Below are 13,563 nucleotides of genomic sequence, written 5' to 3'. Positions count from 1 at the left end.
ACCTTATATCTCAAGAGCAGCGTGTGCCAAATGAATATTGAATGAAATGAATACTGAATATTTATTGTTTGTTATAGAATTGTCATATGACAACGTTTCGGGCAGTGCCCTTTTTCAAGCCTGAAAATATATAAAAAACATCCTTACAAAAGCGAACAGGGTAAATAATAAATCAATAGATAAATAATATGACACCAGCATTCTGCAAGCGCTCGAGTTTGTTCAACTGATTATTGTAAGACCTATATAAGCAACATCGGCATACTCAGTAAAAGTGAAAAATTGGGAATGACAAAGAGTTCTTAAGGAGACGGAGTTGATGCAAATAACGAAAGAATTTTTCACTCAAGGTGGCAATTTGCGTATCCCGTATCGAAAGGACATCAGGAGTGCAGAATGGAAAACGATTTTATTTGGTAAGAGGCATCTATTTTGAGTAGGTTATCAGAAGATCGTGTAGAATTTATGGACATGAAACACGAAATGATGAATTTGCAGTATTTTTCAAATATTTTTCAATTTTAACAGAAGCGTAGGAGAGTCGGGATAAAAACATCAGACATTGAACTAAGCACTGAAGAAGGTTCAATCTTCAGCATTTTCGTACAGACAGTAGCATTGGAAGACCATTATTATACCATCCGATATAGTCGAATGCAACCCATCTCGAGTTTGAATTCGATACCAATCTACTCAATTTCGATTCACAATCGTCAAACTAGGTCCAAAGAGATGCCCTACCTGCTATCGTAATGTTTAATTTATTGTAGACGAGTCATATATCAGTCGTTGATAAAAAATATGAAAAACTAAACTGAAAGGCGTTTCTGAAAGGTTTTACAATAAGAGGTTTTATTTGGAACAACCCGCTATCTGGAAAGCTGTCTCATTTGAAATTGTCACCTTTAAACATTTGACAGTTGAAAACAACGCCATTGTTGGAATTGTTGGAATTCACTACGAAAAAAGTTCGCAAAACTAAAGAACTTTTGGGTCATCCTGAAGCACCTTCTTGGCCGGCAATCGTAAAACTGGTGAAAAAATTTGTGAACCTGTGGGACAAGTTAGTGCTGTGTTGAACCTAAAACGTGGGCAACGTTCAAAAATAACTGAGAATATAGCTGCTGTAACACGAAAACTCTGGTTTCACAACGTTATTTCAACGTACCGGTGCTCATTAGGACACCGCTGTAAAAAATTAAGGCAGTGGTACAACAGTAGCTCTGTTGAATTGTTCAGATCCGCAACTTCAAGGGTAAAAATCGCCATGATAGCCAACCTTCTTAAAGGAGACGGCACATAAAGAAGAATAATAAAAATAATATGTAACTCGTAGCCGCGGAGAATACATGCCGGAATCCATATTTAAAAAATAAATGCCAGGAAATGATTAATCGGATTATCACAATGAAAAATTCATTCCAACAATAGTTCTGTCTTGGATTATTATTTAAAGATCTCGAGTTCTCGAAAAACACCCTATACAACTCACCTTGGAGATCCGTAAGGACCAACTTGTTGTCGTAGCCGCCCGTCAAGAGGTAGTAGGCGGACGGTGAGAACCTTATCGAGCGGACGTCCGCCGAGTGCGGCTTGAAGCACTGGATGTTCCGGCCGCCCCTTATGTCGTACAGGACGCAGGAACTGTCCTCGTGTCCCGATACCAGCAGCCTGCCTGACGGGTCCACGCACAGACTGGCCACCGGCGAACCCTGTCTGGTTCCCGGTACCGTGCAGGGGGTGACCATGTTCACGCATCCCCTGGTCCGGAGGTCCCAGAACCTGACGGTCTTGTCGTGCGATCCGCTGACGAACATCGCGCCGCCCCAGGTGTATAGGGAGAGTATGTGGCCGGTGTGTCCGCTGAGAGCCTGAAAGAAGGGAATAAAATGAATAAAACAGAAAATATTATTTGGGCTGAAGAGTTAGTAGGCTGGAGCATAGATGGCGCCACTAGTATGTAAGTAAGAATGCGTTTATGAATTTGCAGCTATCGGACTATTAGTTTTAGTTCCCCAAGGATCAGTGATAGGACCATAGCAGACCTACCAAAAATGAATAGATGCAAGATGGCAAGATAGTTTGCAGATGGCACTGACATATACTATCACAGTAGAATGCAGAAAACAATTACTAGGCAGTTACAGATAGACCTAGATAAACTGATGGAATACTTCAAGAAATGGAGATTCAAAGTGAATACATCGAAAACAGTTGCAATCTACTTCAGGGGAATAACAGTAAAGAAAGAGAAAGCAGGAAATACAAAATAGAAAATCAGACGATAGAATGGAAAACGGAAGCAAAATATCTGGGAGTAATACTAGATGAAAAAATTAATTTCAACAAACAGATAGACGAAAACAGAAAAAAGGCAAGAAAATTGCACGGAAGCTCAACCCTAAAAGACAATTTTTCTTAGAAAACAAGCTGAAGATGATAAATATACTGCTTATACCAAGCATTAAGCGTTCAGGGATAACCTGGTATAATACGAAAGACAATAATAAAGATCAGTTGCAAAGTACGTTAAATACAGTAATCAGAACAGAGGTTGGCGCCCCATGGTATATAACCAATCAACATATCAGAGAATAATTGAAAACTGAAACTATCGAGGAAATGGTTAACAAACAAAAAAAAAGACAATAGAGACGCTAAAAGATCATGATAATGAGAAAGATTCTACAAATCGAAATAAGAATGGCAGATAAGGAGGAATGAATCTTTCAAAGAACCAAATAGAAGAAAAAATTGACATGCAGGGAGGAAAATCTCCCAATCAGACAACAGTAGGAAATAGGATAAAATAAAGTAGAGGCGTAGGGAATAAAATTCCAGACCTTATGCAAAAAGAAGATCTGAGACTCTTAGTTTGTGACATATACTATCTTTAGTGAAACAACTTTTGTTAATTGGAAAAAAAACGGATGAAAAGGGAATATCGGGGGTTAGTGAAGCATTCCTTTTTGGAGTTAAAAAACTTTTGAAGCCAAGAATTGGCTCTGCAGCAATAAAATCAACCGAGCACTATGCGCACACAATATTGTGCCTCCGCCTGAACTCAAGCGACGCGTCAGATACTAAAGTATCTGCTCAATTTCCGTCGTTACTTAGAATTTTCAATTCTCGTTGATTCGTATCTGGCAATTTGATGATTCATACAAGTCCAGAGTGGTAGTTATAATTCGCTTTATGTATGCCACCTTAATAAACGTCCATTTTGTTGTCTTAAAAGTTTTGGTGAAGGAGTTGGGTACATTTCAGTGTGTTTCCGCCACATATGCTTATGTGATGTACTACCTACAGATCGAATACTAAAGCATACGCCTACAAATCGTACCATGTGTGGAATTTTTAGGGACATAAGAAAAATTAAAAATAAAAATGGACGTTACCTGGAACGGCGTACCAGTCGCACAATCCGTCACGTAGATCTTGCAGTCGCCCGCGCCGCCGCTTATCAGCAGACTGGACTTGTTCGAGGTGTCCTCCAGGAAGCAGAGGTCCCTGATGGTGCCGTCGTGCATCGACAGCTCGATCTCGTCTCCCTCCAACTTGGACGTGTCGCCGTTGAACCTCATCAGTTTGACCGTCTTGTCGTTGGATCCGGTCGCCATCAGATCGCCCATCGGCGACCACGCTAGGCAGTATATGGATCCCTTGTGGTGTTTGGTGATCTTGAACAGCACGGTCGGTTGGTAGGCCTCGTGGTCCTCCCTACTGGTACAAATTACAATTTATAATTAGGCTAATTAGTTATTTAATGAAAAATTTTGGTTCCTAAGCAGGTATAACAGTTTGGAATCAAAGATTTCAATCGAGCATCAGGCAAAATCCAATATACTTTCGAGTACTATTCATTCAACTATTCCAACTAATATATTATGTAAAAGGTGTACAACTTTGCTTCCACCGTTTTGCAATAGATGGCTGTAGAGGTAAGTGGTAGTCGAAATAAATAAATAGTAGATGTCATACTGTTGCGTCAAGTGAATTTCACGTAAACTTTACGGGCAAAAAGATGCATTTAGGTCGAAAAACCAACCCCAGCAGGTACAGCGAGGGCTAAAAATAGAACAGGAACATCCTTGGCGCCACATTGGCGCTACATATGGTCATCCTGAAGTCACATCTAAGGGCAAGGAACGAAGACGTGGACCAATCAGGGACCTGAATTGCGCTTTGGTAAGCAAAATCCAAAGCGACGCTTAACATCCCCAGGAAATTGGGGTACCATATTCAGTACGCTCGTAGCTGTTACCTTGTAAACACATAACTTGTACAGCCAAATTCAATATATTAGTTAAGAAATCCGGTGTTTCATTATCCCAATTTAATAAAATTACAGTTGATCGATTCAACCCAAAACACATACAATAAGCTTAGGTATTTGTAAACATAACGCCATCGAAATATTAGTCGATTTGTGTCATTCTAGTCATTTGCGGGAGGTTTGAATTCTCTGCTTTAATATGAAGAAATCTGCGGCTGAGGTTCATCGCATATTCTCAAATACCTATGGTGGGGCCGCTATTAGTAAAAAACGCGCCGATATTAGTTTCAACCTTTCAAGAGCTGTGATTTTGACGTCGAAGGTCAGCATGGCGTTGGTAGAGACCATTTAAAAACACCTGAAAGTCATGAGAATGATTCAGAAACAAGGAAATTGGGTGCCGTACGAGTTGAAGCCGAGAGATGTTGAACGGCGTTTGTTTGCTTGTGAACAGCTGCTTGCAAAGCAAGAACGGAAGGGATTTCTGCATCGCATGGTGACTATGGAGACGAAAAATGGGTTTATTAAGATAATCCCAAGCGCAGAAAATCATTGGGATATCCCGGCCATGCCGAATTTTCACGGTTCCAAGGTCATTCTCAGTATTTTGGTGGGACCCGCTTAGCGTAGTTCATTATGAGTTGTTAAAACCGACTGAAACAATCACAGGCGATCGTTATCGAACTCAATTAATGCGTTTGAGCCGAGCAAGGGAAGACAAACTGACGCAATACAACGAGAGACATGATAAAGTGATTTTACGGCATGACAATGCTTAACCTCATGTTGCGAAAGTTATCAAGACATACTTGGAATCGTTCTACCCCACCCGCCGTATTCTCCAGATGTTGTTCCCTTGGACTATCACTTGTTTCGACCATTAACACACGGCCTGGCTGACCAGCAATTACTACTTTCCACAGATTTCTGAAATCTGTGGAAAGTAGTAAGTGTTTACATTTATTTTTTACCAAATCAATATGATTTTCCACCAAGTAAGGACTGAATCAATTAAATACTCATTTGAACATGTTTTAGATCTTACAGGCAAGGCCTCAACTTCCTTATCATGTTGTAATAATAATAATAATTTCTGGAGCGCTTCAGAAGATAACCAATTTTTCAACGCGGGATTCGTACGCTGCTCAAAATATGGGAGAAAATAGTGGCCAATGATGGACAACACTTTGAATCATAAATATGTTTCCAGTTTTTAAAATGAAGCCTAGAATTCCGGAAATAAACGGCGCCGGCGGAAGCAAAGTTGTACGCCTATGTATATAAGTTTTTTATATGCAGGATTATTTTCTACAAAGAATATCGTTTTTTTGGTACTTACCCAATATCACCAATTTTTGGGTAAGCGCATATCCTAAGCGTTTTTGAGTTTGACCCGACGGCATATAGCTGCCCGCTGGGATGAAATTCGGCACATCTGACGGCTTGAACATCTTCGAGTGTGGTTATTGGCACGAAACGTGGTCTGTTGATGCAGTTCTCGTCGTTTATTTGTTCATTCCTGGTCCTCTCTATTGGCTGCAACAAAAAGTTTGGAATGAGTTACAAAATTCAACAAGGGATAATTATGGTTTTATGTTTTGTAGGTACATTGTGGATATATCATGGAACTGACACTAAAATAATAAAGTCGATCGAATATATATTCTAGATTGCTTGTTATATCCCTAGAGTTCTTGCCAAAATTTTCTAGGCAACAACGAGGCATCTGAGTAGGTACGGAGATAACCAAGGATTTGCTTGCCCGGTGGCAAAACTAACGAAACTTTTATGAAAATCGTATGTGAATATTTCTTTTACACTACATTTTTATTCAAAAGTTTTTTGTATGTATTATAGTGCCAAAAGACATGAAACCTGAAGCACATGATATTCCCCAAAACCATCATTATTAAGTACAAATAGTCAACATTTTTGCGAACAAAGTAGCAAGTAGGAGTAGAGTAACGCATAACGTATAAGATGTAATTCAAATGTTCAATTTTTCTATTCCGACTCTCCTATAATACTCGGATGAGACCTCTTAAAAGCTCAGAGCTTGTACGAGTCAGGAGAGCCGGTTTTGTTCTATGAAGGCTTTGTTACTGTGTCCCATCGCCACTTCAACTACATCACTCCCAATTTTTTACCAAACAGCGAATGGTTATGGTTGGACAGTCCTCCTTAACCAAACAATGTATTTTCTGGCTAGGGGCTCGAAATCTTGACATTCGGGTTAGGAATACGTGACATGATGACATATTGATTATTCGATGCTGAATAAATTAACATTATAATTTTAATTAATTCATTCATTTATTAATCATTCATTGAATCATTGTGGCAGGGATGGGGGTTAACTTAAGAATTTCAAATGGGAACTCCTGTTTTTCATTGCAGAATCGTATTTTACGTCAAAAAAAATACGAAAGTTTTGTACGAACAATTTTTCAAGATCGTTCACAGATGGCTCTGCAATCAAATTTCCGTCCAAACAACTTACTGTTCCATTCATTCACATGAAGTTTTGCTGAACTGTTTGTTTTGAATAGTGGGAATATGTACTGTCATTGATCATTTGGAAATGACGAAATTACTTGTTCTTGTGGCTTTTGGTTTAAAATACTTTCCATTACTCAAAAAGAATGTATCAATCGAAAGAAAAGAAAAAAATGAAATTGAACTCTTTCATTTGGAATTTGGTAGAAATCTCCCCCAACCGTCTACATTTATGTGCAGAATGATTTCTTTCATTTCAACGAATAATAATAGGACCATTTACGACTGGAATTTCATATGAAAAATTAATGGAAAGGATAGATTAAGAGGTAACACCACCACGTGGTTGTTCAGTTCAAAACGAAATTAGATGAGATATTTCTTCTTACAAATCACCGATTTCTATCGGGTTTTCACAAACTTTCCTGAAATAATATTCTACATGGAAAAAAGTAAATATTTTTCTCTATTTCAGTATTAGAAACAGTATTGTAATAAACTCATTACTCGCTCCTTCGTCGTATGTTTTCACATTCGTGTTAGAATAGGAGCCCATTATGCAACTTGTTTTAAAGTATATAATTCATTTAAGAATGAAAAAAAAATTAGTAACTTTTCCTTTTTTACGAAAAAAATTGATGATATATACTTTGTTCAAAATACTGATATATTCTGAAAATATTAGTGAACAAAAACCAACCAAAAATCATGTCAAAAGAGGTAAAATTATAATTTCGTGAAAGTCGTCGTACAGTGCTGCCCTCTACTTATCTGCTTCGAAGAAAGAAAGAAGATTAAGTGAATTTACAACTTGGTAAATCGTACAGAATTTGGTCATCGCAGAAGCGCCAGAGGGGAAACTGAATGGGCACAAAGTTTGACTGATACGCGAAAAACCACGTGGTGGTAATCCCTCTTAAGACGGAAAATCCTAATTTCTATCACAGAGCCATACGTGAGGAATGGTGAAAATTTGTTCGTTGGTGTTTTTTTTTGCCGTAGAATTCGAATCTGCAATGAAAAACAGGTATTTTCATATGAAATTCCAAAGTTGACCCTCCTTCCCCAGAAGGGAGAAAGAAATGAAAAGTTTAAGCATAGATGTACCCTCTCAAAAGAATCAACTTTTTATTCGAAACATTTATGTTTCCTCTTCGAGATTTTTAACTGATTCAACTCCACCCGGTAGTTCTAGGATGAGGCTTGATATAATATTTTTTCCATGCAAAAACCTAGTCCTATGGACTTATGTCTTATGGTGCAGAAATAGGTAGGCGCAGAAGACTTAGGGTCGAAGCCATAGTGATTCGTATTTTTCTTTAATTTTGCACACCGTTCAATATAATGATTTGAAAAGTTTATGAATAATGAATAGCAAACTATATTGTGAAATTAGCGATGACATGAAGATGAGGAGAACGCAAAAATTGCCTCTTGGCAAGTTTCACGAATGAAATATATTCGGAAGGCCACTAATCGTGTCCCGAATCGCTCGATGGTGTGAATCTCGTCGAGAATAAAAACAAATAAATTGAACGGAAAGAGAGTCGATTTCTTTTTTCTGAATCACGAGCCGAGGATGGAGCAGATGTCAATGCGGAGAAACTCCAATAAATTATCGGTTAGTTGATATTCTAGCGGCGATACCATATTGTCATAAATTATTCGCTGAATAACGACAGATGTCATTAAATAACAGAAGCCTGCTTTTCAGCATCGCGAATTTCAAGCACGCAAACGCGAGCAGTATTGCAATAAGTATGCGAATTCAATTATGCAGGGAATTAAAGTAATATCCGATGGCATTCCGCGTGTTGATTCAACATTACTCTTCGAATTTCCTCCTTCACGGCTTGATTCCTTCTTTTTTGCTCTTAAACCACTAGGATGGCCTAATGGACCTTTGAGAATGTTGTCTCAAATCTGGAATAATCAATCATACACTAGTAGAGCGGAGACCTGCTGACTTATTTCGAATTACATTCTTCAATGTAAGGTTGTTTTGATTTTTTATGAAAGTTTATCGACTGAATTCATTTTCCGCCTAGGTGGTTGACTAAACTTAAATATTTATGTACTGTATAAATCTGTCATTTCGGTATATCCGCCACATGTCATGATCTATCTGTCCGCTTGAACTCACATCTGACGCCTTCTCAAGTAAAAGCAGTCTCACTTGAAATTCATTCAACTGGCAAAAATGATTCTGAACAGTCTGTATACTTACTGAATCGAACGCATCAAGGACATACACAACATCACAAACATTTGAAAGGTGACGAGACGAGCAGATTACAGAGCATCATAAACCTTCATGAGCCTGATGGATAAATAGGCTCTCTTGATATAGGCAGACACATGATCTGAAAATTTCAGTCGGGAATCAACATGCAATCCAAGGTTTTGAACTGTTTTCGAAGATTTTCAAACCTTGAGAACCCTGACAGAGAACGTACCAAGTTTGGAGGTAGTTATCGCTTCCGATTAACAAAATATATGACTTATCAGGATTCAAGTGTAGATGATGACTTTTCGCTTTCAATGACAAGGAACTTAGGTCCTCATTTATCTGAGAACATGCTACTGCGAGTTGATTCGGTTTGAAACCAATGTGAATCTAAACATACTCAGCAAAATCATGAAACCGACAAAATTGAACAGTCTCACACAAATCAGCAGTGTAAATCAAAAACAACTCTGTGTTACTCCCTTTGAAATATAAACACACGACGATCTGAAAATCAAATCGAGAATCAAAAAAACTGTTTATTGAATATATGTAGGATCCAATTATTGTTCCCCGTAAATAATTGCGATGGTCAACCGGATGCTTGTAGACCTATTAGTTTCTTTTAGTGTCGAGGGTATGACAGTTTCAATTGATTTATAGGGAACGAATTGTTATTGTACATATAATGTAAAAAGGATGTGTAATTCTTCGGGGTGTCATGTCGGTTGTAAAACTTAAGAGATTTACTGGGGTTGGGAAAGTTCGAGAACAAGACGGTTGTACCAGATGTGTTACATCTGTGTATCAGGTTCTATTCCTTCGAGAATATTCGATTACCAGGAATCCGCGAAGATCTTTGTGGGCGGTACGGCAAAGCTCTTATTGGATTAGGGGATGGTACTTTCTCCTAAGGGTGTGGTCAAACCGAGAGAAGGGAGGTCGATATTCGAGAGAGGGTAGCTCCAATCGGCAGAGGGTAGAGTTAAAATTAAGCCGAAGACGGGTACAGTTCAACTTAAGCCGAAGACGAGTCAAATCGGGTCGGTCAACTTAAGACATAAGACGAAAAGACGGTTCGCGGACTAAATTAAGACGAGTTATAGACGAGACGACCGAAAACTTGGAGTACGACGAAGACGTGATAAACGAAGATGTTTCGAGTAATCAACGAACGAGTTAAAGACGAAATTCAGTACCGTAGTGAGAAACTTGTAATCAAGACGTAATTAGGATCTTCTCAATACTGAGTTTGTACTGTATAAGTGTGGCTTTGTAAATAGAAGTGAATAATTGAAAAGAGTTTAATTATTACAAATCCAACAAAGTCACGGAGAAAAAGACGAAAGGTCAGGTAATCGAATCATACCTCTAGACGATCGATTAACCAAGCCTACATATATACGCTGTATTTACAAATGTTTATTGCCCACCATCCTAGATCTTTGTGAAACTTGTATCATTATGGACAGCCAAGCTACGCTGGGGTCCCTGGAATCGCATAGCCTGGGGTATCTGCTGAGTATCGTAATATTATAAATCAAATGACCTGATGTAATAAAGTAACTCTACTTGGGTAACATGGCATTGGGGTATTGAAGGGAATGTCGGACCCGGTGAACTTACGAAAAGAGCATCGAGGTTAACACATCTTGGTCCTGACCCTTTGTTGGGCAATAGAATAACTCCATGGAGGAACACTTCTGATCTTGCGCAGGCAAAAAAATTTTCGGTGCTTTCACATACCTATACCAGAAGACTCTTGAAGATGCCACGAGCTGAGCTTCAGGTAATGGTAGGACTGCTGACAAGTCAGCATGCCAATTGGACATTTATGGAAAACTATTAATAATTTTTTGCTCAAAATTTGCATACTGGGGTTTGAGACAATGATCTTTCTCCCTAAAATATTTGCGGACCTCTACAACTTCCGGTTATAGTGGAAACAAACTACTACTTTCTTATTTCAAATAAAAGTTTTCGGAATTAAAAAGCTATTCAAATATCAAGACAAAGAATACGAAGGCTATCGACATATACAGACAGAATAAAATCAGAAACACCAATAGTTCTTAGCGCCTGGTGACCACCAATAGATTGCACCCAAACTAGACCTGCCAAAAGTGAAGGAAGATAAACCACATAGCTCTATCATAGCGTAAATTAAATCCAGATGGCCAATACCTCTATATCAGACAACTTTTTCGGCACCAATATTGAGGTGGTGAAATCTAACGTTACAAAAATAATCTCCAGCAACTAAATCTCTATACATAGGGTACACCATGTGAATTCTACTCGGCATATGAATCAGAAGATGGCGAAAGCAAAAAATAACTGAACGGTTCATTCTGAAATTCCGTTTCATGTCAAATAATGAGTATCTCCGCTCGCCTGCAAGAGCAACGGCTATCGTTTCGGGTTATGCCTTTTGTTTATTAGTGCGTTAATTAATATGAAAATTATGGAAGTCGAATTGATGATGAATATCCGTTAACGAAGAAATTACTAAACTTCAGGTGCATCCGTTCGAGAAAAATCAGATAATATCTCTAACTCTAATTTTATAGGAATGAATGCGATTTGAAGGTATAGTCTTCTACTTCTTATCATTATATCATCGGCAAATACATGATATATCTGAGGAGGACTCGTGAATATTTATGAGGGGACGCAGATAATATGACTCCCCATGTAATTTTGACGTTAAAATTGTAGGATCGTTGTAAAATTACATTGATTACTATGCAAATGAACAAATTCCACAGTTTCTACTATGGATTCATCAAGCCAAGTAGCTTGACATTTTAACCAACTACTTGACTTGAACATCAAGCTCGTGAAAAATAACATACTTGGGCTTGGTTTGACTTGATTCTAGATATTTATTGCTTGACTAGATATCAAGCTACTTGATATTACTTTAGATATGCACGCGTCGCACGGCATATATTTCTGCAATCTCGTGCGAGCTTATACTAAATGAGAGAATTCCTCGAACGCCGAGAGACTGAAGCATTCTAACATTTCTATGAAATCTATAGGTAGATTTTGGTAGTTTCAGAAATATCTTTCCAAACTTGGCCAAAATGGCCAAGGATTTTTTATCAACGCCAGCATCTTCAGCTTCTGTTGAAAGACAATTTTCCAGAGCTGCTCTTACAGTTACAAAAACCTGCAATAGGTTAGGCGACATATCTATAAGATGCCTTATGTGCCTTAGATCGTGGATGGACAATTATGAAATCAAACAAAGCCTGGAGGTTTCTCAATATTAAGAAACTTTATTTTTTTATTATTTTTCATTTTGTTTTGATTTATAGTGATATAATTTATGTTTCTATTTCAAAAAAGTTGACATTTTCGGTTCCTCTATACAATAAGTTTACTAAATGAAAGTGCTTTCTGCAAGGTTCCTTCTCATTTTATCATTTTTTTCATTGATGTGACACTACACAATGAAACTGCTAAAAATCAAGTAGCTTTACTTGACTTGACTTGAGATTGAAAAACTACTACTTGACTTGAAATCAGCTCAAGCCAAGTAGTTTTAAAATCAAGCCAAGCCGTGAATCCCAAGTTTCTACACTCACAATCCGACAAGTTGCTTTATCATAGTACATTTTAATTAAACTTCTTCAGTTAATAGAAATTTCTGAGGAATAACTATTCCAGACCTACTTATCACTCAAACGATAAATACAGAGCGGCCCAAATGAAACTACGAGTCAGGTACGTATTTGATTTGAAGGACAACCCTCTCAAAAACTTCAAATGGCAATAAGTTTCGAGTGACACATAATTTTGAAAGTTTATTTAAGGATATGATAAACTATTATTTGGCGTTGATTTTTGTTTAGAAACTATCGTTGAAAGCAATAGATAAAGATCATTAAGTTATCGTGTTTTTTAACGAATACTAAGTATTGACAGGTTAAAATTTGCCATTTTCTTCTAGATAATAATCTAAGTCAATGCTTTTATCGATACTTTGTAGAACACAGCTGTGATCAAAAGATTAATACTAACAACGAACTGCATTCATGTTGATACATAGCTTCATTAGAAATTTATTGAATGGTGACAAAATTACAGTATCAGATGAATTTATCAGTGTCAATCACGATTTTAGTCGCCAATATCCAGTTTAGCAGCCACTTAATCTCAATGACTTGTAGGATACTCTCTTTAATTATGTTGAAAGATTTCTGTGAGGGAAAATTTGTAATTTTGATACTGATTCAAACTTCTAAATCTATAAATCTAGTCTTAAGCTGAAAGGATTGATTCTTGTAAAAAACGAGTCCTATTTCAATTATTTAGTTTCTGATACTATGGAAAAAAACATTAATTGCCTATTGATATTCAACTAAATTCATTAGTGATTTATATTCAAATTTATGTTAAGTTAAAAAGCGGACCTAAGAAAAGTGAAAAGGTAAATAATAACCAAGTTCTCAATATACTGACACAATTATTAATATCGAGATTAATGATTTAAATATATGACTGCCTATTATTATTTAAAAATTTGAAATAGAAAGTAAAATATACACTAGTGAAA

At 37.4% G+C, this 13,563-nt stretch overlaps 1 protein-coding gene across 3 annotated transcripts in view; it reads right to left on the bottom strand.

Annotated features, from left to right (window-relative positions):
* LOC123673902 (WD repeat-containing protein 47) overlaps positions 1-13,563 on the bottom strand; it is a 126,942-nt gene that overhangs the window by 1,854 nt on the left and 111,525 nt on the right. For 2 of the 3 annotated variants that reach the window (XM_045608659.1, XM_045608657.1), the window contains exons 6-8: positions 5,616-5,812; positions 3,399-3,723; positions 1,493-1,871 (exon numbers count right to left, since the gene is read on the bottom strand). In XM_045608659.1, coding sequence (XP_045464615.1) covers positions 1,493-1,871; positions 3,399-3,723; positions 5,616-5,812 — 901 coding nt within the window. The remainder of the gene's footprint in view (positions 1-1,492; positions 1,872-3,398; positions 3,724-5,615; positions 5,813-13,563) is intronic. The other variant, XM_045608658.1, reaches the window with a different exon arrangement.

Source organism: Harmonia axyridis, chromosome 2 (genome assembly GCF_914767665.1).
Source record: "Harmonia axyridis chromosome 2, icHarAxyr1.1, whole genome shotgun sequence".
Taxonomy (NCBI): domain Eukaryota; kingdom Metazoa; phylum Arthropoda; class Insecta; order Coleoptera; family Coccinellidae; genus Harmonia; species Harmonia axyridis.
This window is presented reverse-complemented; position numbering and strand designations above follow the sequence as displayed.